The sequence below is a fragment of the Lineus longissimus genome, chromosome 13 (genome assembly GCF_910592395.1).
Source record: "Lineus longissimus chromosome 13, tnLinLong1.2, whole genome shotgun sequence".
Classification (NCBI taxonomy): domain Eukaryota; kingdom Metazoa; phylum Nemertea; class Pilidiophora; order Heteronemertea; family Lineidae; genus Lineus; species Lineus longissimus.
Genome location: NC_088320.1, coordinates 5,899,428 through 5,927,074, shown reverse-complemented (window position 1 = coordinate 5,927,074; position 27,647 = coordinate 5,899,428). Strand labels below are relative to the sequence as shown.

The window sequence follows — 27,647 nt, the reverse complement described above, 5'->3', positions numbered from 1 at the left end:
AACGAATGACTGCCGAAATAGTACATCACTGCGCACTAACGAATAGCCCTGGATTGAAATTTAATCTGGCACTTTGAAAGCGGGCCAATTGGCTGCAATCATATCAATTCATAATAATTAATCGCTCTGGCCGTAATTCTACTTTAAATGCGGATATTTTTTCAACTTGGACAGCGTTCAGCCGAACTCCATTTTACCGCCTCTGTCAAACTCACCGCCAAATGTGTCGCGTCATCACTGAGGGTTTTAGTTTTATCCGCTAGATTCTGTTGACAAGATTGTGAGCTATTTGTTCTTAAGACACCTGTGTGATTGGGGATTAAAGCGAGGTCTCTGAGTGATACGGTGCGACCTAGAATCTCGCGGATTCAGCTCGCGAAGAAAATGTGTCACCTTTGCGTACTCGCTAGACAGTTTTCAGTTCAACAGACCCGGTCGAATCAAGGAAGGATTTCCCCAAAGTAAGAGGAGTTGAATATATTTACTAATGGTCCATTCGTAAATGTTCTGTCCACATCCTCAGGGGCTCTGGATGGTGAACTATTGGTCGGATTTCTTTGAAGTTTGGTTTTTATTGGAGCAAGCAACATCGACTTAAACCTCGTCCGCAGACTGCGATATTGCAATAGGAACCGGGAGGCACCATGTATAAGATATCAGCAAATAGTAGTAGATCGGTTGGTTTAAACGTTAAGAGGGTGGACCATCTCTCGAGTACATAGACGATCCACACCTTCCCTCATATCTCCGCTCACGCGCACCGTTAAGCCCCTGTGGTTGGAAACGGAAACCGTTGCATCTTTCGCGGAAATCCTTCTAACGATGTCATTACTGGGGCTGATTGCTAGAGATATTGTAAGACACCCGTTCCGACATGACAAGGCTCTGCAAAACTTTGCCAAGGAGAATTTAAACGATGATGAAAGATAAACAGTGTAGATTGGATAAACGATGTGATCGTTTGGAGAAATGAAGAAGAAAAATATCTTCGTTTAGTAGAGAAACTCACAAGACCAATTGTGTTTGAAGAGGCCCAATAATAAATTAATGTAACTGCCAGGAGGGGAATCAGATATCGAAATTCAGTTTACTCTACTACCTTATGAACGTGTGATCTTCATAGTATGCATTTTGAATTAAATTTGACCTACATCTATCGCATTGATGAAATATGACCACTATATTCACCGTCTTAGTCATAGCAATTCGCTACGTATGCTGCGTTGGCGTGCACTGCGAATCTCCATGTCGTGCCTGTCCAACGGTTTATTTGCTCGTGCTCTGAAGACGAAGAAAGAAGAGAAGAGAAACGCAAGCAAGATAGACAATCAAAATAACATCAACACGATTCTGAAACATCTCATATGGATCATGGTTGAATTACTCAGACAAAACCGATGCGTTCATGATGCGCACGCCATTACATGAAGCGGCGGAGAGAGGCGAGTGACATGTGGTTCGCTTTCGTGTGGATAATGGGGCAAAGGTGAAGGGACACGATATGAACGGGGACACGCCACTCCATCTTGCGGCTGCGAACGGCCATGCGGAAGTCTGTGAAATATTACTCGAGGACGGGAAGGCGGCCGTTAACGTCGTCAACACAAAAGAGCGGACACCCCTGGCCTTTGCTGCGAAGAATGGGTACCAAACTATTGTCACTGTCCACTCGTGCATGGTCTCCAGAGTTGCCATGGTAAAGTCACTATAGGCTACTCTCCCATCCGACTCTCCAAGTCTCTTGGACACGGGAACTCACGCGGACGCGTCGGTCAAGCATCGCAGCTCTATGATGCCCAAGTGTAGGAGGGATATCGTAAAGTATGCCCCGTTTATGATAACAAAGAACCACTATAGTGCTTTTGTTTCTAATTTTATTTCAAACAACATGTATTTACTACATTTTAGACATGCACTTTACAAGATATCACACCTGTTAACAGTAGGGACATCAACAATTTAAGAACACGGATGGGTTTAAGGCAGTGATAACTAGACGCATTTTGCCTCAATCAACAGGCAGTGCATGAGTTCCGGCGAATCGAAAGAATTACTCTCGTATGTGTACTGGATTATAAACTCTTCCTATTTTCGTATACGTATACGTCATACGGAGGCATTATTCGATTTGCCGGAAATCGTTGTCCTTTTATACCTCACTTCCAGTACATCGATTATACGTTACGAGCAAAACGGGAGGATTTTTCAGAACATGTATAAGCAGATACCCATAGCAAAATCCTGATAAGATTCTTAAAATACTCTTAGTTAAGGTCATTTTCAGTTTTGTATGCAAGTCATGTACATTTTCAATCTTGACAATATTCATATAAGGTTTCTGCCCATATCTTATAACAACTGAGAATCGTACAAGAGTCTGGGAAAGTTCGAACATGTACTGATGAACACGAAACCTATCACGATCATAACTAAGACTAAGAGGGAGTTTGAACTGGGTACTGGTTATATCTTTTTTTAACAAGACGCACCAGTTTTTGCTACGTGAATGTTTCTGAAACTGATGGGAAACTGATACGAGGAAGAACTGGAGTGAGATGGTTGGACGTAGTGAAGCGGGATGCCGCAACTGCAGGTGTAGGCGGAGACCTTTAGGAAGCCGCTGCACACCGGACACAATGGCGCACCATGCTTGCACTGTCCTATACATCTTGTTATACCTTAGAGAGAGAGATATACTGATGCAGGAAATGGAGTGTGGGTTGGGTCAGTATTGACAACATTCTACCCTCATTATTAAAAAGCACTGGTGCGTTATTTTTGGAAGTATTTCGAGTAAGATTTCATAACAACGACTTCACAAACAAGTACTTGACACATGACACAAAACAATACATTTTGTACACTCAATAACCTTGTCACACAATAACTATGGCACACGTGGTACTCCCGTAATTATAACACGGGTTACATACTCCATGTACACGTATAACACTAACTATTCTGTTTCCTAACCAATTTGAAATCAACTGCAATCAAGTATCAAATAACTACAACATATACATTGCATAAAATTCATATTGTTACATACACGATGAGGACATACAGTATTGTATATATATATATTTATTGCTCTAACCAGGCAATAGGAGACACTTCCTTTCAGTTTATCTTTAGATCTGAAGTATACACTCGGCCACATTCTTATTGCATTTCTTTAGGTTACAAAAACGTCTATAATCAAATTTAGCCTGTCCAAAAAATATTTTAATGTCTTTTATGGTATTTCTTAATACTTTAAGGCGAACTCCGTTCGTTCAAAAATTTTAAAATTGATATCGAATACGCAAACTACATCGCAGCTTATTTCTCAACTCAAATTATTTCGAAACAACAGAGCATAATACCAACCACGACTTCATCATCTTTTGTTTGCTCAAACTAACAAACAACATTATTTCGATGTGTTGACGATGTTTCAGACCTTCTCTCGTCACTTTCTGATGATCATGTGTAGGGAAGACGAAAACCTATGAATCGTAGAGGAACCAATCTTCCTGCATTGGATCTTTGATACCGACCTTTGAGAACTAGAATTGTACGATAGCTCAGATCATTTCACATTGTATCAGCTCCTACTTTGTCTTTGTGTTAGTCTTTTGTAACTTAACCGGCACCAAGTTCGAGAAATCATGACAAGATCCTATTAGATTCGTTAGTAAGATCTTATCCTGCCTTTGCACATGTTCATGCACATGTACATTCTTCTCGATTTTCCGTTGTACGAATCTAAGTTGAGATCTTAACGAAGAATCTTATAATAACCTCATGTAAAATTATACATGTATGCAACTGCAATAACTATGATCTTAATTGATACTTCTATCGGGATTTTTTACCTGTGTATTAACTCTGTTGAAGATTCCACCTCAATCAAGCGTGTTACGTCACAAATGACGCCAAGTCTAACTAATATCAACAACAGTCAAACTCTTTACAAATTTGCATAAGTCTTGGTCCGACCAATCAGCGCCTCAAAAAATCACGTGACCAAAGCTTTTTTGACGTATCTTGTTTAATTCCGTATGTACATCATTTTGCCAGGTATATACACCTCGGTATACACTTTGCTCGTCCTCGTGTTAAAGGGCATACGTCTAGTCCTCAAATAAGATATGTCCGGAGAAGGTGGAGTACATGTAGCCGTGGAGGTAGGACGCTCTTTGCAACACCTGAAATATGAGGACATCTAAAATGATCAAACCAACAGACTACATTGTTCTTCGATAAAGTTTCAAAACAGTCCGATTTCTAACATCAATCCGCCATCTTATCGATCGATCGCTTGAGCGCCATTTTGTATGGTTGCCATAAAATTTTAATGAAAACTCGCACATGCAAGCAATGAAGCTGATGGTAATATTTCAACACAAATCAGTCGAATTGATGAAATTGACAAAGGTAATCAGGAAATCGGATATGTAAGTGCACGTGCTAACTTACTTGTAACCAAACTTGGTCTCCCTTCTTAAGATGGAGCACAGCTGTATTCGATGCCGAAGCCCAATATGGTATACTTTCTGCCCAGACGGTCGCTATCATGTCATTGTTCCTGATGAGCTTTACTGCAGCCTGCGGAATGAACACAATTCTCATGATTATTGTAAATACACATATTGTATTATACACAATGTGGAATACACGTGCGTGCACATATACGTACAGCATGATGCATTGTCGAGATGCATACAACATGTACAGAAATGTTTAGCAGCTTGGAGAATGAACCAAGTTTTGTGTAAACGTAGGACATGAAGAGAGTTCCATCAGTACGGAGCCCACATTCAACCCCATTCAACATAGGCATTCGATCTTTAATGCCCTATTTTGGGAAGCCCATGGGTCTTTCACAGCTTTTTTAGAAATCCGAACTTTCCAAAAAAAGTCGGAAAATGTCGGACTTTCGTCGGATAAATCAGGAAAAAAGTAAGAGAAACCGTTAAGAAGTCGTAAGAAGCATCCTACTAGTGTGTATGCAGCTGCTGAAGTATCCGCATAAACGACTTCTCACCTTTTGTCTGCCTTGAGCTGCCACTACAACAGTGAAGGTGTACGTCCCATTCACTGGGGCGGTGAATTTTCCGGACTTGGCGTCATAGGCCCCGCCAACATTGGTCATCACCTTATCGAATGACACGTCCACGTCTTTTTTGATTGGGCCCACATTGTCTTTGAGGCCCGCGAAGAAAGCGACCTTTTGGGTGTTGGCAGCGGATTTACCTATAAGTAGAAATAGACAGAAAACAGCTATCAGTCATATTATTTCGGATATTTAGATCACTTAGTTCCTCTTCGACTCGGATTCGTTCGATTCCAAAACATTGTACAGGGTGTATCAAAAAAATCGAAACACTTACTGAACCCAATCTTAAACCAGAATATAGTAAGAATCTTATAAATAATATAATGTACATTGAGTACAACATGTACTTGCGTTAAAAACTACGATTCAATCATAATCCAGAATCTTTTACATGTAAGAATCGCAGCCGGTTTTTCGACCTTGGGTGTAGTAGCAGAGTGAAAATGGAAGTGCATAGGGTGAAGGAGGTGAGGTCATAAGGACAGGAGGCCTAAACGACAAATCGGTCTAAGTATGCAATATTTCCTTTCATGTAGCAGATGAAAAGAAACAGATAAACACGAATAAAAAAAATAAATTCGGTGACGTTTTGCTTTTAAACTTGATTATATTTTTTAATGTGCTGGTGGATTAATATAGCTCTACCCAATCATGCATTCCAAATTGCACTCCCTTTTGAAGTGCATTTTTCTTCGGTATGACGGAATGTCACTTATTTTATGAGTCGATTATGCTGATATTCGAACCTTAGTCTGTTCTCATGTGGGTTTTTTTCAGTTGAGGGGACACACATGCACAACTCCTACTAAGCTTGGATTTCACGACACTCAGGCCAGTAGGAAATGTGACTTACTGGACGGGGCATTTGGAAGCGAGAACATACACCGGCCTAAGTAGACTACGGAGTTAGTAGAGGTTTCGACGGATTCAGTTTGGCCTGTAAAAAAGAGGCTGCGGCTTGATTGAGTTATAATGCGTGCTGATTTACAGTGAGTGGACGAAGAATGTTTGAGTGAGTGAAAGTATAGAAGGTGAAATGTGGAAGAAGTAACAGAAGTGGCTAAAAAGATAGGATGATAGTTTGGAATCGAATATATTCGTTATGATATGAAGAGGGTATGCTGATAGAACTTGTCTGCAGGTTGAAAATCCTGATAAGATTATCATGCAATTCTTGGTTAAGATTGTGTCCGAAAATCTGGTTATGAATGTGCATGTAGTACCGACATTGCATAACCGAATAAGATCATGATTAAGAATTTTTAAGAATCTTATCAAATTACCTGGATTCGTGAATATCTTTCAATATATAACTTATAACTTGTAATATCCTATACCACGACCATAGGGTTTTCTTCAGTCTAATTCTGACGCCACGAATTGTTGAGTGGCATTTCCGGCTGTCAATCAAGTTACGTGCCCATCACGCTAAAATATCTCATTTTTACCCAATCAACAACCGATCCGTCATTAAGTCCTCGTTGCCATACAAGAGCATTCTAAAGGTCTTGAAATGTACAAGAGTTTCCGCTTAATCTGCACTGTAGATACCAATCAAAGCAATTCACGCGTCCCGATTGGAGCAATATCGTGCTTGACGCAAGATAAGATGCGACATCGCACGAGTAATTGGCTTGGTTGGCTTTTGACGGATTTGTATTAGTCTCGATGGCGTGAAAAGGCGCTTTTTGGTTTCTGAAAAATGTTATCTTGATTTTTGAGTGGATATTGGACACAGAAAAGCCATAGAGGCGTCTTGAGACCGGTTGATTATATTCCATTCGATTTTCGTTGAAATTTTTTTTTTACACATTTATACTACGATTTCTTGTCTAACATCTAATGGAGATAGCAGGCACGTCACGCTGTGGAAGCTTTTAACTAGTAATTAGAGTTGGGAATATAATTTTAAGAGTGCGAACAGATTTTAGGTAGGATTGTGGCATCAGCTTATGCCAATGACAGCGCGTGATTACGTTGAAATTGAAATGCAATTTTCTTCTTTTAGATCTGTCAGAGCTGTTCTGCTTGTTTTTCTTTTTCCCAGGTCGAACATTACTTTAAACATTCGTATAAGATTCTTAGTTAAGATTCAATTAGTACACATGTACGACTGTACATTTAGAGTGATCCTCAGTGTGCATACTAATTAGCTTACTTAATTAGGCCACCTCATTAACCCCCATTCAACATAGGCCTTTGGTCTTTAATGCCCTATTTCGGGAAGCTCTAGTATTTTTCACAGATTTTCTCGAAATCCGACCTTTCAGGGAAAAGTCGGACTTTCAGGGAAAAGTCGGACTTTTGTCGGATAAATCAGGAAAAAGTTAGAGAAACCGTTAAGTAGTTCGAAAAAGCCTCCGACTAGTGTACACATAAACGACGGCTCTATGCTTCGACGCATTATCGTTGTGTCTCTCAGTTTTTAATTGAAGGTTGAAGCGGCTGTGATATCGCAGCTTCACGCATATCGGCCGTGAACTGTTTCATTCGCGTCACGTTTAACATGATATCTGATAAGCGCTGATTATAAAATATTGACTAAACGCACATCCGATCTTATCGAAATGTCCAATACACTATTGATATGATGTGTTAAGCTATTGGATTTAATTATGACCACCCCACCCGCTCCATTTATTCAATCCCCTCGTGGACATTTCACACAAATGCCGTTAAATGATATCAAGAATTCATAACTTCATGTTTGATGATAGCATATGTCCAACCCCGTCTTAATGGGAGACACGCTATCCGTGTTCAGTTTATTTACTGGTGGCTCTGGAAAACAGAATTCCGCTATGCCGTAGTGCAGTTATTATGAGTGCAAAATCGCTGAATCTGGGTATTCATAGTATTTTTATATTTGTCTTCACAACGGCATTGCTGAAATTTCTATTAAAATAATCAATTCAGTCTCAGATGTCTAATACGCCAACATCCTGGCCCAAGCGTGCCTTGGCTCCGATCTTCCCCTACTAAAAGCAAATTTCCTTCGACTAGAAAACGCATCTTGCGACAAAAGAGCCTGGGAACTCTTCGATAATGGTAATGTATTGACCAAAGAAGCAATATCGTGCCCACTGCGGGAATATAAGGTCGGGTTGGGTTAGTTATTAGTCTGAAGCCTGACCTCGCAAATGAAGATGCTGACCGAGCCGCACGCTCTTGCTTTCCAAGTGCAAACTCGTGTTACTTGCAAACTTATTGGAGCGTCATTATATCACGGAAATTAGTTTCCGTTGGTTGAAGATGAGTTGCATTACCTGCTGAGAAGTGTGCGAATTCTTAAGATATTTTTGGAAGACCCTTTCAAGATGCTGAATGATGTAGTTTCTTTAGCGAAGGTATGTTTGAAGGAAGATGTTCGATTCGTTCTGACGCTCGACCCCTGGTTGGAAGAAGGAAATAGTCCAAAATATGATAAGCTTATAAGAAGTACGTGCCAGGGCCAAGGCCCGCCTCAAATCGGACGACTCTCCCAGGCTCGAGGCGGAGCCACTAGGCCGATATTCACAATCGCCTCAAAATCGTAGTGACATGCCAAGAGCCAACACCGAGAAAGTAACGCAAGGAAACAAATCCCCACCTCTAGCAAAACTTCAATCATTAAGCACTTGCTACATGTATACCATCTCTTACATTTGTTTCGAAGCTGCAGCGATCAATTTAAATATTAAAAGGAAACTTAAGAATATCATTGCGTACTTGCTATACATGTACCACAAATCTTGAATTTTTCTACAGCCAATCTCAACACCCTCCAGAATCAAAGATACACACTCACTCTCCTTGATCAGAATATCAACTCTGACAAAAGTACACAACTTGAAAGAGTATCAATCATAGTAAGTCTCAGGCTGTATGCTTTCCAACATATTTGCATAAATCTCTGATAACATTAGATCTCTCAGAACTCAATTCAAAAATCATTAATCATAAATGTTATCCTTGATTAATATGTCTGAGTTGACAGGGCAGTGATGTGTATCTAATGCACGCTCTCCAGCATTCACTTGCAGAAGACTAAAGCAAAGGAAAGTGCACTCGAATGGTCGAGTGGCTAACTGAAGCCTGCTTGGAAAGTATTCATCTAAGAGAATTCTATGTTTAAGAGAACTCTATATCCCCAGAAGAGATTTTCCTTTTTCCCTTTCGCTTCATGTACATGAACATTCCTTACAGGATTCTTGTAAGAGTCTTATAACAATTATAATCACATCCAACAACCTTTACAAGAATTTCGAAATGTGCAAGCACATGTGTGTGAAAATGAAAAAGATTTTGACTAAGATTCTTATAACGATCTATTCGGATGTTCGACCTGTACTATATATGTGATATCAAGTACATGTAGAGAATAATCCATACTTGATGATAGACTTGTACTTTCATCGATTGTTTCATCCGCTTAACAAGACAACGCATTTCCCTGCTCCGATCAACCACCGCAGACAATATTGAAACATCTTCTCAAGATTGAGATCTCCCAATATCTCATGTCAAACCAGAAAGAGATCTCCAAAATTACACATGGGATTTAACGCACTATGGTGGCGCTTTGAACACGTCAAGAATGTGGCTTACAGGATTTATTCCTGACATATTTGTCAAGTCATTTTGACAATGAAAGCACTTCATCAAGTAACACCAGTTTTTACTTATTAATCCGTAAACTGTCAATAAAATAAATATTGGACTAAAACATATACTGTGATATCACCTTTTTTCGTGTCATCGACGCTGAGGATGCAGAACGTGACATCGTCTTTTTCTTTTCGATCTTAGCTTGTTGCTAGATTCCCATTGGTTGATCCTCCCTGACGTCAGAGCATGGTGACTTTTACATCCAATCAGATTCGGGGTGATGGAAAGTTCAAGGCGACCTGTGTTTCAGATCTATTCATCCTGTATTCTCATTGATGGAAGTTTGTCAAAAAATATATACCACATTAACCACATTGATTTTTCCTATTCCTGTTTTATGTGGAGCTAATAAGGTTACTTTTTCATAGAAACGTTGTTCATGCCTATATGGAATGTTTTGCTTGGTCGCCTAAAAACAGTCAATGGTGGAAGTTTTTATCAAAGCAACTCGAACATGTAATCCATTAGCTGTGCACTTCCTGTATTTCCCAGTAGAATATTTGTTCGATTATTATTGGCTGTTCAACGACGGCGTGTATTGTCAGAAACTTCCCAAGAATAACACAGAACTAGGAACAACTGATTTTACTTCAGTTTTCCCATTATCCGTATTTCAGCCCCAATCTCTGAGAAATAGAAAAGGGTTGAGTCTTTAAAAATTCTTATGCGTCAGTTATATTTCGTGTCACTTTTTTTAAAGTATCAGATGTTCATGACATATGACATAGCTCATAAAACTGTACCTATTTCCTTTTCAATATATAGTTGTTTCGACGCGTTTGCATCTGGCAAATCTATGGCAAATGTTCAGTAGATGTGTATCGCATTTAAGTTAACAACGCGAAACGCGTTAAATCAAATTGTCAAACATCCTTCGATTCAATCAGCTGAGTCGTCACCATCCATCATTCAATTCATCCTCTAGTTGCCAAATCTAACGTTTGGTTCATGCCTCATTAGATGTCAAATGCGCCTTTTCTAACCGAATTTACCTTAGAAAGTTCAACTGAATTGTAAACTGTTTGCAAAGAATCTGCTTTCTATGAGGGAGATTGCGTTTGTGTCAGATATAGCCATATCATTGTTGTGCTTCCAGCATGCAGAAACGAATGGATGATTCACACCCGTTTTTTTTGCAGGTACGATGTTAAATGCAAAACGTGTACCCTGACGTCACCAAATAGATAATGGGTGAGATATCTGTCATCTTGGTCAGGCACTAAGTGCGCTGTTTATGATAGTTACGGGCCACTTAGGCAGATCTATGACCACGTTCTTCTGGATATGAGAAAATTTCCGTGCCACCAGACACCAAGTGAACCAAGTGAAGCGTTTTTGAGTCTCCGTTCTCCCACACGGTTTGGGGAACGGTAGAACTTGCATGTTCCAGAAGAGCGACACCTTCTGTGTAAGTCCCCATTAACTTACGCGTTATTCCACCCAAAGAACATTACACTTGTGCTACACTGACGTTATTATACACTATTCCCCGCGTATATCGTTGATACATAATCACATTTTAAGGCTGTCTTAATAATGAACTGACAACATAGATTTCCTTAAACTTTTAAAACGGCACAGTATACAACAATATTTGATTTTATCAGCAGATAATGGTATGCAATTATTTATTATCCTTAATCTAATTATAATAAAACAACTCACAAAAATAAATAAATAAATGCATTCTGATAATGTTTAAGAACCTGTCACAACTTTCTCTACTTAATAATTCTTCTGTTTTACCAATAATTATTCTTTTGCAATATATCACGTTGATGAAATGGTGTCGCCTTTTTGTCATGGCGCAAGAAGCACATTCTTGTTGTATAAGAAAATTTTAAAATGGATTTGTAAATCATAAAAAGTATTTAGAAATGTCTATCTGGTTTAAATGGTGCCTATAAACATCGATGATAAACAAATATTTTTTTAGAGTTCAATAAACTTTATCATATGTACGGCACAGTACGGATATTCGTCTGTTATTATCACAAACACATTTAATTACTACATGTATATTACTTAATTGTCGTCAGTAGAATAACTGTCCTATTGTATCAAGCGTGCAATTATTCAGTTTTGTTTAAAAGTACTATTAATTGTATAATGTGCCTTCATATTATAAATCTTCATTGATGTCCTATAATTTGTGTCAATATATCTATTGCCTAATCTAGCTTTCATTTAAATTTTTCTATCATTCATCCCTTAACTTTTGCATTAACCTTAACTTATTATTAGCATGCATTCAGCATGGCTTTAATTTTGCTCCATGATCTTTTGATAAGCTCGTCTTTTAATTCTTAAATACACTTTGATGTATCCAGGTGTTGATATATTGATTTCATATTTTTGATTATTTCCTTGACGTTAACCGAAGACTTATCAACGGTTTGCTAGTTTTAAATCAAGTATCAACTTTGTATGAATGTATATTTGAGAACTATCACATTTCAAAACTCCCCTCCTGTGAAATAAATATCCAATTTAAAAGTGTATATAGATACAAATGTCTCTCAATTTGGTACCGGTGTATAAACGAATTTCAGTTGTTGCAGATTGATCAGCTAACAAATAATCCCCCACACAACCACCACTAACACCAAGGAAGCTTGAACCCACAAAAACTGCCTTGGCTGCGACGCACCCGACCCCTGAATAACCTTTGCCGCCTTCTCGGGGATTCCCTTCTGTAGAGGTGCTGACTCTGTGCCAGTCTCAGGTGCAATGTCACCGTCGTCACCTTTGCTGCCTTTATGTACGATTATTACTCTGTCTCTCCCTGAAGTGGATTTATCGCCTTCGCCCACCGATGTCCCCGCCAAGGCATTATCATCCGATTCCATCTCCATCAAGCCATCAATATACTCATCAACATAATCCACATCGGTGCCCTTTCGGCCATATTTGTTAACGTTGCCATCAGTTTTTGGAAACTTTTCACCAACGCCATCAGTTTTAGTGTACTTTTCTTTATCGACATCAGTGTCATCATATTTTCCCTTTCCATCTGCTTCATACCTGTCATATTCGTCATCGGTATCTGTGTATTTATCTTTGTCGTAATCATGTTTCCCTGTGATGTCATTAGTCTCATACTCCTTTGCCTCGGCTTTGTTTTCCTCGGATAAAGTCTCGCCCTTGTACTGCTTGGTGTTGATATCCGGTTCCGGTGAGACTGGTGGAGCATACGTGCTAGGTCTGTAGTGATGAAGGTCATCTTCAAGGTCATCTTCCTCTTCATCTTCTTCGTCGTAGTCGTCCCCTAAAAATAGGGGGGAAGCTGGCGTCAGTAATATATCTAGAAAATGCACTGGTACGGTGATAGCAAATTTCTTTATCAATTATTTTTTATAAGTGGTATCTTACTATAAATTATTAATAATTTTTTCCTCTTTAAAGAAATGTATGAAGATTTAGCATTCACGAGTTGAAATCAGATGTTACGTAATATTTAACAAAGTATGCCGGCTAAATTTTTTAAACTTTTGGCTGTGCATTGCAATTTAGTTTTGTTATATTAGTTTGCAAGACGTACCTACAGGGCAAAGATAGGGACCATCGTAATTAGGTATGGTGCAGGTACAAATGTAGTTCAGAAAGTTACAGATTTTACGAAACGAAAAAGACGATTTTGATAATGTTCATATGGCACTTGGGACGGAAAACCGACGAAGTTGTAAGACACAAATGTATTTTTAAATAAAACAAGCAAGCAGGAAATGTCAAAGGGTATGAATACATCTAAGTTCCAGTGTAAAAAAAAAATAAAACATTAAAATCCACACAATATCCTGAAATGCCACAGTATCAATGCTAGAATAATTTAATCTAGTTAAATGCATATTTAAAGAAGTATTTTAGATGTACGAGTAAAAGAAGGTTTAAATTTAAAGAAGTATTTAGATATACATGTATGTGATATTGAAAAAATATGTGTGATTTGCTAGATTACTAGTTGCCAAATGTCATGCAATGATTTTACATCACTTCACTTCCCTGAAAGACATTTTAAATCTCGCCATTGGAATAGTGTATCATGTGTTTCTTAACAGTTTTCTGCACAAAAAGCCATGATGTCAAATAAAAGTCAGTATACCGAGAGAAGATTAGAAATTCACCGCTGAAATATTTTGAGTGAAGGACGGGACACGCTTCAAAGATGGTTTCAAGTTCGCTCTGCTAACTGTTTTGAAATCCCCGCCCAAGCGCCGCAGCGTGTGAGACAAGATCAAGGCATCTTCTATCCGGTATTACTATATCGCCTCTCGCAGAATCAAGACGTCATTAAACCGTCTGAAGATGTAACCTGGTCAAAAGAAAAAGACGTGCCTTTCAAATCTGTAGAAACAATCTTACATTGCTAATGGACTTGTAATGAATTCTTGAATTGTTCAAATACAATACTTCAAAACAAAAGTAAACCCATAACTACGACTTCTGCAACCACGTATTTTTCCAAACCAGCATCTTATGGGAAACAGCTCTCAAATTATCTGTATGAAAGGATCGAATTTTTGAGTCAACACCGCTACGAAACACATTAAAGGAATTACATTACAGTACACTTTTTTGTTTTATTGAAAAGAAAGTGAACATTTATACCACCCTGTTTTAAGTATTCAATCAAAAGATAAAATTACAAATGTACATCGGCATGACAACAAATGTTTGTGACGTAAATACAATTATTGTAATCCATTAGTGAAGATACATTATACTGTGTCAGCAAAGTTTCGACATGTTTTTACAAAATGTGTTTGGCAAATAAGTACACATACGTCAATAACTAAACGGCAGTGAAACATCGTCAGCCTCTCCCGAGTTGTTTTCTCTCCGATAGCAGTATGGTTGCCCAACTCCAGTTTCACGATTCTAAGACCTAATAATATTATTTAATAATATTAACTAATAATATTGAACTCGTGAGTTCAGGCCAAAATATGCCCATGGTCGTTCGAGGTGACGCCATAAACACGTTTATTGGGATAGACATGAGTTGACGATACCAACTTCTCTAATGCTCGTGACGTCTTGTTTCGGCGTGGCCATTTGGTGCATTTTCCTGTTAATCAATTCAGCAGCCTTATATTGGTGAAACTACAGTATCTTCGTGTCATCCGGGCGAACTTTTAGAAGTTCTGTTAACGGTGGAAGTAATTACTACTTCTCTTTAATTACTTCAATAAAGATCATAGGAAAATCGTGTTGGAAATGCCCTCCAAAGTGGGGTGGAGCAAACTGCCCATTTGCCAACTCGTCCGAGGTTATTTTGATAAAATTAATCCAAAACCCATTTCCTCGAACATGTGTCTTTACTCCGACCAATCGATGTGGGCAGGGTCGTTAGAACTGGGCATAGAAATCGCTCGGCCTCCCAAGAAAGAGGTTCTTAATAACCCGGACGTGATTTAGAGAAGCCAGCTAATAGCATCAGTGGCGGCCATAGTGCGTGACGTCATGACCAGCGTTGCGGAGAATTCATTGAATCGCATGTCATCGCGCAATAGGGTGCATCGAAAATCGGTCTATAATTACAGTGGGGTTTTGTGTTGTTGATATTCCCACGGATGGGATTTTCTATGCCTTTCCATTATTTCGAATGATTTTACATGAAGTTGACAACCATGATATTTGGGTGATTTTGAGTTAGTAGGGGGCATGAATATCTTCATTCCTTTACATGTTGCATGACGAGGGCATGGTCGAATCAATATACTATCTCGGATATTAGTTTATTACGGCATGTCGAATAACAGTCTGCTCACAATAACTCCGAAAGCTTCTGACCAGCGAGATTAAAAAATGTATACACTAAGTAAATCACGCATAATTGCAAATCAAATTTGTTCGCGTACGTAGCCAATCTCTTCTTGGAATGCTCTACCAATCTTTATACATACTTGGTAAAACTACACGAAATAGGTGGAAATCGAAGATGGACCAAAGAGCTATAAGCTTCAAGGCAAACTATGTTTCACCGTGTTACTCGCATTACTAATACAAATATTTGACGAGCATACCAAAATGTTGACCATAGCAACCAATCAGAACACTCCGTACAGAAAACACACGCCAATCATATCCTTCGACAATCAGAACACGACGACGTGCAAGTATCAATCTTAACGCAGAATCCTCCCGCCCAAAATGAGAAACAACAGCCTGAAAAATGGGTCAAATCAAAATGTAGTCGGGAAATCGATGAAGCGTTACCCGCATACGAACCTGCTGTGAGTACTGCCGCAACCACTGCTACCAACACCACGGCCGCACCTCCCGTTCGCTGCACCATTTTTCCGTATTCGCTCTCTACCTGTGTGACACCTCGCCAACAAGGCGACGATGACAGATATCTAATCCGATCAGTCAATGCCAATTGCCGTAAAACGCCATGGTAATTTCACAAGTGCTAATAGTATACTGTAAACCAACCGTTTGTGAACAAATCTTTGCGAGCGCTTTATTTTTGCGCATGTAGCGAATGATCCTGATTTTTGTTGATATCAACGTTTTTGATTAGAAAAAGGAGAGAAATTTAACTCGCAATCCGCCATTAAACAACTGAAAGCTGTTCATATTTTCAGACGTTCTCGCAAATTGCAAAAAGTGGCAGTATTTGGCGGTTTAGATATCATTAGTCACGAATATACTTTTGTGTATATCTCCACTTGGCTTTCTAAGCCTTGCGGAGTAGCAGTCAAATTAGGAGGTAAGGTATTTTCGCACTATTCAACTAAGGAGCAATTTTCTATTTGGGCCTGATCCCCAGGTTAAACGCTATCACAATAAATCCATCAAAACTGGTCTTCAAAATGCAATAAATTTTCACAAATCACGTTGCACCGCACAACGAAAGAAAATCCAATTCTACCAGTTGCACTTGAAACCTCACCAACAGTGTCATGCCACCGTGTTCAATTCAAAAATGTGTTAATATTGGGCAGGCTAATCCAGGTTAAACGGTATCACAATAAATCCATCAAAACTGGTCTTCACAATGCGATAAATTTTCAGAAATCACACCCTTACCGCGCCGCGGGGGAAAATCCAATTCCAAGGTACACTTAAAATCTCACCAACAATGCCATGCCGTCGTGTTCGATTGAAAGATGTGTTGATATAGGCAGTGATATCTTGATTTATCTCTGATCTGACACGGAAGAAAATTCCGTACTAATGACGGGAGATTCGATTATACCAGTCGCAGCAAGATGCTCTTCAGTTATTTCAGGTATTATATGCAGAGGTATAAATCGATCTAAAGGCCAGTGTCAGTAAAAAAATCCAAGGTCGAAAATGTCGATAAGATTCTAACTTAAGATATCATTCAGTTTTGTTTACAAGAACATGTACATTAATCATTACAAGATTACTGTAAGATTCTTAGTTAAGGTCTTAACTTAGTTAAGGTCTTAACTAAGTAGTTAAGGTCTTAACTAAGAATCTTACAGAAAATCTTGTAGAATGCACATGTACAGGTATAAGAATAATATCTTAAGCAATAATCCTAGCCGAATCTAATCGAGATTTTTGGCCTAGGAAGATAAGAACGTGATGTTCTCCGAAGGCAATTGTCGTAAGAAGATAAAATATCTGTCTCCAAATTCCCCTTTTGCCTACAAACTTAAAAGAGAAAACGACATACATCTTTAGGTATTATTTGGTTCTTTGGTCGTGCTCGTGAAACTCAGTATCATCCATCTTAAATAAGGAGCATCCACAGAACCAGGCGACTGTAATCGTAACGTGCTTAAATTAAAACTACTCCAGACGCCAGGCGGGCCCAAGTTCGCTGACTGATTTTGGGCAAGATTTGTCGGGTGTCTGGCCTTTATTCCAAGACATCAGCCACATCGTATTTTAGTGTCAGGTGTTCCTGACTCTTTCTCAACAGAAGGAACTTAGATGGCAGACTATCAGTTCAATCCATCACCCTACGAAGACGACAAGGTTCTCGCTCCTGATGAGGCTGTTGAGCGCACAACATGAGAGAGGGAATTTCTCGTCGATCAGTTCAGCAATGTCAGTCGATTTGATCCACATGTCTTTCACGGTGACGGGTCTCCCGGTTAAACATGAAGATGTCATGACAACAGTGCAGCACAATATCCCCAAGCCAAACCAGTGAATAATTGCTCCGGACTAATTCCTTTCTGGCTGTTGTCAGGTTAGTTTTTCAAGTTTAAACGATTTGTGTGCGGTCCTGATACACAGGCATTGACAGGGCTCGGTCAATTAAATAGCGGTGCGTCAAGTCCAATTCCCTGTCGGCTAAATCAGGAATTTCCAAGTAAAATGAGGTGAAGATAACTTTTCTTCGACAGAGACTGTCCTAACCTTATCTACATTCGCAGAAGGTCTTACCAATTAACGATAGTGGAGCTAAAGATAGAGCCCATGGGTCTAAAAGCGTTGAGGACGTAATCGAATTCGTTGAGCCGTAAACTCGTAATCTTCTGCCATGGTAGCTGATTGGTGATGGCAGCCAGATCAGCAAGGGAACTATTTGAGCTATCTTTGACTGAACACTAGGACCCACACAAAATATCACATCAACAGGTTTCCACCAACAATTATTAATTGTTACTGTTAAACAACGACAACCCGGAAATTACGGCAAAGAGGCAACTGCCTGAAAAAAAGTTCCCTTTGAGAACGTTTGACATTTTGGCGTCGAGTCTTTCAAGCCACAAGAACGTGGTGACTACCCTCTTTGCCACATGTCACCCGCATATTATTAGTATTGAGAGATGTCAAGAATGCGCCAATCAGCCCTTTCGCTAATCATGGACATATGTTTCGATGCTTAAAATCGATGTCCGACAGCAGAAAAAAATAACCGGATACCACATGAATTACGCCAATCTCTACACATAAACTCTGAATGACCATAACATAAAAAGCAGTGATGACAATAATCGGCCTAACTGTATCATTTATCGTGTCACCCTCCTTGGGGCACAGATCGAGAATGAAACTGCATCCATGATAAATTCCAAACTCTGCCGCTCTGATTAGCAGAATTCGGGGAACGTTTGATAACAACGTCTTTTTTGCCTTGCCTCATCAGCTAGCATGGAGCTGGATTTCTTTTTTTCTTTTCCCTGACGCTCATAAATATTAGGGGTGAGAACGATTCCATATTGGAGAAAAAAGGTTTGCCAGGAACATCCATTCAACACCCGTACATGTCAAACGGTTTGACCTAATAGAATATCCTCCAGATATTGATGTATGCACTTCTTGAAAAAAAATCACATGGCCATTGTAAAAACCCTGTAAAAATCATGACAACTTTAAAGTTTCATTCCGTGAGTATTTACTGTGTTATTGTTGCATGTGCACAAGCTGGGATTACTAAATATGTCTTATGTCACTTCGGTCAATGAACCTGCAGACGGCAACAGGCGTCTCCTGTGTTGATAATTGCCAATGTCATCGACCGTTGAATCACTTTTGTCATATTGGCCATTACCGGCGACTGATCGCACGCGCTGACATATCGACTTCCCCATTTGAGATATTAGGGGCTACCTTGGAATCTAATCAATAGGGCATATCGTAACTGCCAATTGCAACACGTATTATTATCGTGTTTTCCCTTGTTATGTATGACGTCTATGGTGCCTACCTTAGAAAAATTAAAGCTAAAATGCCCCCATCCCTCTCCTCGATTTCAGGAAAATATGAGATCGAGTATTTCTTGTTGTCGAATTTTTGCCTTGCATAATACCCACTGCTTGTCGAAGAAACCCGACCTGACTTCTTTAATATAACGATAACTATCAACTATCAGGCCATCGACTCTTATAAGTCTCGACATATGAACCACATCATGCCCGCCGTGGACCATAGAATATTCGCCGTGGTAGTCAACGAACGAAAATCAAAAAGTGACAAACGCAAGTTAATTAGAATCACAGGTGGTAGACCGGGTCTTTTGTGGGCGAAAAAAAAGCAGTCTAATTTCCTGTTTTTGGTCATGAAAGGAGCACGTGCCTTAAGGGCTCCAGCAAAGGTGGAAGCTTTGCAGATCAATTGCAGCAGCCTAAGCCTTTGTGGGCACTTTTATGATCTAAATCCCGACGGTTCACGTCCCAGCAATGCTTTTCTTCGTCCCTTCAAAGAGGCACAGTGTGTCTTTGAGGAATGGGAAGGGTCCTTTTAATGGATCAAATGTTGGGCCTTTGAAGACATTTTCGTTGAGTCGCTTAGTAATCTGTGTGTACTTCAAGATTACGATTGAGAAGTTTTTTTTCTCATCAGCCTTGCAGTAAGACTGATGGCATTGATAAGTTTGCCTTCATCAAGTGTACATACTTTATCTTGAGGTTTGATTTTAGTACTGCAAAAACGCATTGAGGTTTTGATCTCAAAGTTAGGATCCTTAAAAATGGGTGTCGTCAGATAATTCCAGTTTGACAGGATAGACGTTTCCTTTTGATGCCCGCTCATACACATGGTTGAAAATCCAAGTAAAATGCTTATACTATTCTTAGCTAAGAGCTTATTACGTTTCGTGTACATGTGCATGTACATTCGTGACAAGATATCTGTAAGATTCTTAGATAAGATTTCAACTAAGTTTCTTATCGGGATTCAGAAATGGGTAGAGTAAGAATCTTCACTAGGAAACTAAATAAGATCCTAACTGAGCATCTAATTCGGATTTCCGACCAGTGTTGAGTGGCAATCGTGAGCCCATAGATTTCAAAGAAGATCCAAACCTTGAATTCAACCTGAATACCTCTGATGGAACTTCCTCCCTGACGACCTCCACCAGAGGTGTGTTCCTCAGATAAGTCAGAAGCGACCGGGAGACCATCAATATAGCAGGCTTGACCACCCAGGAAACGTCTAATCTGCGACAAGATTAAAGGCTGTGGCCCATTTTGTGAGTATGAAACGAAACTTGTTCTAGACGGGTTCGTCAGTCATCTTGCATGTCTTGTTCTGGTCGGAAGAGGTAGGCCGTTTGATGGTCTTTGTAACCAATTGAATAAAGTCAATCAACCATGTCAAAACTTCCCCCAAGTTGGGAGCTTATTGCTTTACCAAGGTCTAAAATCCCGATTCGGGAATCATAGTTAAAATTTTAGTCAGTCATGTACATGTATACATTTAGTCAGTCATGAACATGCACATTATTTACAAGATCCTGGTACGATTCTTAGTTAAAGCTCTTAATCTTACAATAGTCATGTAGATATTTTGCTTGTACATGTACATAGTTTACAAAGCTGAATCAGATCTTTACTGTGAATCTTATACAAATACATGCAGATACATCGGCGTCCAAACCGACACAGACTTGACCTGCTTACCCTGTTCAGAATTGGTTATTGTTTCTTAGGCGAGCAAAAACCTATGACGCTAAAACGATGATAGGCTGACATAGAACGCAATTTAATACCAGCTGAGCTCGACGGCCAACATAATTGCATCTGTTTTCAAATCAGATTAGTTAAACGTTATTGAAATGTATTATATTACGAATGTGATACATTTATATCAAGATGTGACGGTTTTGAATTTTTTTCCAATTGTAGATGATTCCGATATTTATTTTTACTGTCAGAAGAAATAAATGATATATGATTCATGACCCGATATAAATTGAATTAAGTACGAGATACTGATAAGATAATATTAAACAAGAAGTTTATTTCTGGCAACTGGAACCTATGGAGCATGGAGAATAAAATGGACACATGCAAAGCTTGTATATGGAGCGGATGAGAAATTCGTGCCCTGTAAGTTACTTGCCTAACCCAACACCATCATACCATGCAATTAGTCTCGAAGTGCATTGGCAGTTAAGGCGTAATTCAGAAATTTCACTCGAGCAGAAAGGAAATCTTTACCTCTTGAAGTCGCACGAGATATCGTGAGAGTGTAATGTGACATCGCTTCCGGCGGAGATGGGACATTACGCGGTGATTACTGATGCGAAGAATCCGCTGAGTGTGTGATTTGCTTTTTCAACACGACGATTGCCTTCATAGTTTATGTGTAGCCTCGTTGGCAATAAGAACTTAACTCTAGACACGCCATTGCAATGAAAACTGGCCTGCACAATGTTTCTTTTGCGGTGTACACGCGAGTTCTTTTGAAATCTATTGAGTATATTTATTTACTCAGTAAATAAGCACATTCTTCGAAAAAGCTGCAGAGCTGAAAACGAGTTAAGATGCATGTAAAATCCCTCACACAGCCAAAATTACTGTTTTTTATTTATATATCTCTATATTCATAACTGAAACTTCGTAGGTTTCGATATACCTGACCTTAACCGAATATGAAATGGCTTCTGACGTCAGAAAACTTCTACAACTTCTAAAGATAAGTGTGCATGGGTCTCTTGCATTTTATTTAAGTTTAGCAAAGCAGCCCTTCATATTTATTTCTGATTCGTAACCAATGTTGACGAATGCTCTTACATTAGCAATAACAACAAGACGTTGTGCTTTGATTGTCGCGTTTGAGGCATGCATGTAACGGCCTTATTTTAAATTAAGCCTCCATCATTGGAGACGTTATTTCATTGAAATCCTTCACATTAGTATTACTTAGCATTCACATTCTTCATCCGTATTTCAGATGCAGGGTTTTTGAGGTTAAGGGACTGGGTGTTAAGGTTTGTTGTAAGAAAACTCACCGGTTTGACAATCCTTACAATCTGAAATAATAATGTTTTTCTAATTGATTTTTTGTCTGAAATGATAAGGTGTTTCGAAATTTTTTCTTTCTCTGAAATACACTGTGAATTAGTTTCTGCACAGTTCGAAAAATAATTTCTTTTTGGCTTGACCTAGGAATTCCCTAATTCATGTTCTCGGATCATATTCTGAACCTGTCTTTTTATCACACGAACCACTAGCTTTGAGACCTATAACGAACAGAATTGCTGATTGCGATTTTCGACCTTGGGAGGCACAAAAGAAACTCGTCTCCGCACGAGCCGGGTTAGATCAATATGTAGTACAGTGACCTTTGTTTCCGACGTCCAGCCATGGAGTCCACTTCTCGCTTACTCTCGGTGAATGCATTTCCGCAAATCAACACGGTATAATGAAAACCAACTTTATCATTGGTCGTTTTCAGTAACTGACAACCCACTCCGGGCATGGACATCTAATGAATTTGCTGTCTCGTTCGGGTCATTTGTCACTGGGGTGATCTTCCAAGCTATACAGCCACTTAGAGCAATGTAATCAGTGCGGGTGTGACCAGGATGCGAATCGCTTGTCTGGAGCGAAATGTGTCCTCGAACATCTTTGTGCTTGTGAAGTGTTGCGACTTCATTTGGAACCGCCCAATAGACATTGTCGCGTGCGAGAAATATGAAGTTCAATTTGAGAAAATGAGTCTTAATCTGAACCAGTCGACCGGAGAAGCAGAGGCCTGGAGGTCTAGGTCAAAATCCAGTTTATAAGTCTTTTGGTTACGATCTTATTAGGTTGCATGCACAGTACATTCGAGGAACGAATAAGATTTGTACATACATACTAGACAAGTGTACAAAACCGAAGAATATCTTAGGAAGAACTAAACGAATCTTACAAGAATCTTAACAGCCTTTGGTAAATTTATGATGCCAAATATGTTAATTTCAGTGGTTCGCCCAGGCTTTGGAACCTTATCCTTATACCCTTTCCCCAAGCCTATTGACAAAATTTCTTTTTTCAGTTTCACATCAATAGCATACCGGTATATACTCAATAAATATCTGCTAGAATCTTCACCCAGGTCGCAAATGACGATATGATCCCTATAAGATTCGTATTAACATGATTAAAGACCTTATTCTGTTTCGTATACATGACCCTAATCCTTAGAAGATTCTCATGAGATTCTTGTTCAAGATCAAGAGCTGAATATCTAACTAGCACCGGATGATAAAAGTGCCCCAGAACGAAAAACATGGGACTTCCCTCCAAAGGTCAGTAGATTATATAGGCAATGCACAAGTTTTCTTTTTCATGCTGTTCAGCATCAAAAATCTATTCCATATTTCAAATGCACCGAAATAACATCGAAATCCCTTAGAATGACCCCGGGAAAACGTCAACAACTGTTGTGGTTATAACGCGTGATGGCTTCCAGCAATGGCGCGATAGTGATGGCAATTCACCTCCAGTTCAGTTCAATACTCAAATGAAAACATTGACACTGAATCAATGTTTTCAGGCCGTCACAGTGGACACATGATTGCACTTAAATCACATTTTTTAGAACCTAATGTATGTTGGAGTATCGTGTAACTTTATGAAACAATGTTTGTCGCACTGCACTCAAAGGCATTAAAAAACGCTGTGTTTTAAAAATGGTCTGGAGTTAGTTGATAACGTATGGCATTCTCCTGATGATAACGCAGGCACTGTGATTAAAAACATGTCATCATTTGCCCGGCTTTAAACAAATTACTTTAAAAAATGACTTTGTAACACTTTGGTTGATACTTAATGAATATACTATTAATCTAATCTGCTTGCAAAAAGTGTTTTCTTTACCATTTTGTATTACTATTAAGTATCAGCCAAAACGTTGGTGCCATTGCATTTTATTTGAAGCTTCGGGGGAAAAAGCAGATTCATTTACTCAAAATGGTAAAATTACGTCTGGAGTGTTTTGCATCTTAACTGTACATGCATTCATGACACTGAATATCAAAGATCTTGATGATGCTGACAGAGCGGAAAAACTATGGATATTATTATATTGGCATTCCATCGTCCTTGGACAAAGATCAACCGGGGTCACGTTTAATGAGATACTAGCCTTAGTTAATCGATCGTTGGTCTATGCTTCCGTGAAATGGCAACTGTGCTGATCCCATATAAAGATGGTTTTCGGTTGGAGAAATAATTACCGTATGCATAGAATATCTGTAATCTTTTTCAAAGTAGAGCTCGTTTATCAAAGTGGTGTCTGCAGTGAGGACGCCAGAGAAATTCGATTCTTCGTCTCGAGTTCTAATTTTTCGAGTGCGGAGAGAATTTAGCGACAACTGGTGTGTACAACACAAACGAGAGAAATGTTGTGCACCATCGCGACTCTCACTACCACAACAACTTTGAGGCCGAATTACAGTCGTCCACTGACATCTTCTATGTAACTAAATAGCTAACAGTGTTTATTTTGATGCATCACTTATCTCTGTATAATAGTTTTAGACGACCAGTTCAGCCTTAATGGTACTACATACCTCCTTATTGATCAGCACGTAGTATCAATCAATTAGATCTAATTGCCTAAAGCAACAATATTTGATTCGGTTACTGATCGACCTCATCTGGTGTTACAGAATTATAGTAACAATCATTGTTGGTGGATTGCCGGGGCGACTTGGGGCAATTCTGCATCGGTATTTTAATTGGGAGGAACGCCACATGATGTGCGATATATCAGCAGTGCGTGTTCGTTCAACATTAAAAAGAAGCAATTATAGCGATATCTAATATTGACTCGAAACATCATTAGACAAGGTTTGCGTGATCGCTAGGTCATGGTTCGGGAATCGTAGATTCTAGCACGGTGGTTGACACCTCGACCGCTCGACTAATATCGAGTGAGATCCAGTTAATGATATGAGTAATAATGATCATATTTGTATCACCTTTCCAGGCCGAAGTATCTTGCTCAAAGCGCCTTTGAAAATTACTGTGATCCCGGTTTCAACCGAACAATTCCTGGGCTTTTTCTAATAACAGTTTACAAAGTGCTCGTTTGAACTAGACCACACTCTTAAAAATGAAGGTGTCTGAGCTTTGGAAAGCATTTAAGGGCATTATTTCGGTCAACACAAATCTTTATCCTGTTAAGGTTTTTTAGCGAAATAAAAACCCTACAGCGGTTTGTGATGGTAGTAGAGGAAGGGAGTAGTGTTTCTGGGGCCTAGAGATGAACTCAGGACTACTCGCGGCTTTACCCAATTCATTTACTAATGCAATGCGCAGACGCGACGGCTACCCACCTGACAAAATTGGTCTGACTCCATATGGCTAAATGAACTGCATTCGAGACCAACATATAACAGCTGCCAGGGAACATCCACGACGGCCCTTTTTCATTACTCACAAACCTCGCTAAATTAATAACGGGGATATTTCCATAACATGCCAAAATAAGTCCGGGCCTGACACAAAGCTCTTAAAGGCAGCACGCTGGTAGAGAATCATATGATAATGATAACTTATCTTCTGTCATGTCAGTTTTTCAAACCAGAATCAGGTCAGTTAACAGGCCTGTGACAAGTGAGACGTAAACCATGACAAGTGACAACGTGAATCCTATATAAACCCATCATAATGTTGCAATTTGCTATTCTGGTCATACATTTAAAATCTTCTAAATTGTGAGCAATCTAGCCTTTAATGGTCACGTGTGCAACCATATTGGCATGCCTCACGTGACCCAACTTCTGACGGACGAGATATGATATTGACCAAAGCACGCCGGGAATTTTACATGAATAGCCCCGGGGCTGGTGCGACTAGCGTGTTCTTTATGGCTTCGTGATCGCATCGGTATTTGCCCAGGAGCGGTGTTAGGTCGATACGGCTTGATTATGACTAAATTAGGCGCTTCCTCCCGCTATTCTCATATCCCGGCAGATGGTTACTGCTGTGTGAGCCATGAGTTAGGATGCAAGACATGTTTATCCGCAGTAAATCAAAACTGGCTGTTTAAATATCTGAAGGTACTGCAGTTCCTGGGACATCCAACGGTCTATCCGAGTAAGGTACATGTAGACGAATTCATCACCACACGTTTACTACAAGAGGTCATTAGACCCTCAGTATGAGCTCCAAATCACGATTCAAACCACGTTTCTATCAAGATGTAGTAGATTACGATCAACATTGGTTCGGTATGTCCCCAGCTAGTAACCTCATAAACTCCCTTATCGGATTTTTCCCAGATATAAACTCGTTCCGTAGAATACGACGCAAAATACGAGAAGTCAATGAGTCAATGAAACGGGGAACCCGAATCGAAAATCAAGATAAGGTTATTATACGATTCTTCGAGTTAAGATATAATTCAGTTCCATGTACATGAACATGTACATTCGTTACAATATTCCTGTAAGATTCTTATAGTTAAGAGGAAGAATCTTACAAGTGAATAATCTTGTAAAGATTGTGCGTGCATATACATGTATGTACACGAAACGAAATAAAATCTTAACTAAGAATTGGAATTTTGATATGTGCGTGGACTCCGCCAGCTCATGAATGATAATTGTTGTCAAGGTCTCTGTGGTCGGGGTTGAACTGTAAGAATAATATAAGGCAGCCTTAATTATCGAACTGCTAAGATATCTTAACCAGAATCTGATGAATTCGATGCTACAAACTTTCAGTTGCCTCTCCATCGGCAGTTTGCATATCAGAAACTGTTGTATCTGGTGTTTGGTGATATAGAGCAACATCGATATTCCTTGCCAACATTAATTTTGTAAATCGTGATTTCGACCACGACATTCAGTTTCAATTATATCGAGCCTAATGAAACCACGGACGGGACAATCACGCCGTCGAGCTTTTCTCATACACCCAGTTTGACCCAAACAACAACGTAATTTCCTTTGTGATGTCAAAATCAAATTCGTGATGGCGGACAACAGAATCGTAGATCGGTATCACGAATACAGAGTGGTGTACCTGATACCCTTGTCGCTAATAACCTTTCGCCAATCGTCGACCATTGTCAGTAAGTTGTATGAAAGAAAATCAAGTTATTTTCGATATAGAATATCCAGGGAGGTATAAACATCTTTGCTGACCATCTGGTGAATGGTCTCACACCTTCACTGCTAGAATTTGGGACATATCATTTCATCAACGTCCGTTTACTTTTCCTTTAATGAATCTGATCGGACAAACCG

The 27,647-nt window shown here is 39.4% G+C and overlaps 1 protein-coding gene across 4 annotated transcripts in view; it reads right to left on the bottom strand.

The window, feature by feature from the left end:
* Positions 1 to 1,857: 1,857 nt before the first annotated feature.
* The window catches only part of LOC135497590 (C1q-related factor-like), a 41,394-nt gene continuing 15,604 nt past the window's right edge, over positions 1,858 to 27,647 (bottom strand). Inside the window, exons 3-6 of one of the 4 annotated variants that reach the window (XM_064787365.1) lie at positions 22,413 to 22,433; positions 5,030 to 5,238; positions 4,462 to 4,590; positions 1,858 to 4,190 (exon numbers count right to left, since the gene is read on the bottom strand). In XM_064787365.1, coding sequence (XP_064643435.1) covers positions 4,116 to 4,190; positions 4,462 to 4,590; positions 5,030 to 5,238; positions 22,413 to 22,433 — 434 coding nt within the window. In that variant the 3' untranslated portion in view covers positions 1,858 to 4,115. Of the gene's footprint in view, positions 4,191 to 4,461; positions 4,591 to 5,029; positions 5,239 to 9,824; positions 13,017 to 15,979; positions 16,950 to 22,412; positions 22,434 to 27,647 lie in introns of those variants that run through there. The other 3 variants (XM_064787366.1, XR_010448940.1, XM_064787364.1) reach the window with 3 other exon arrangements.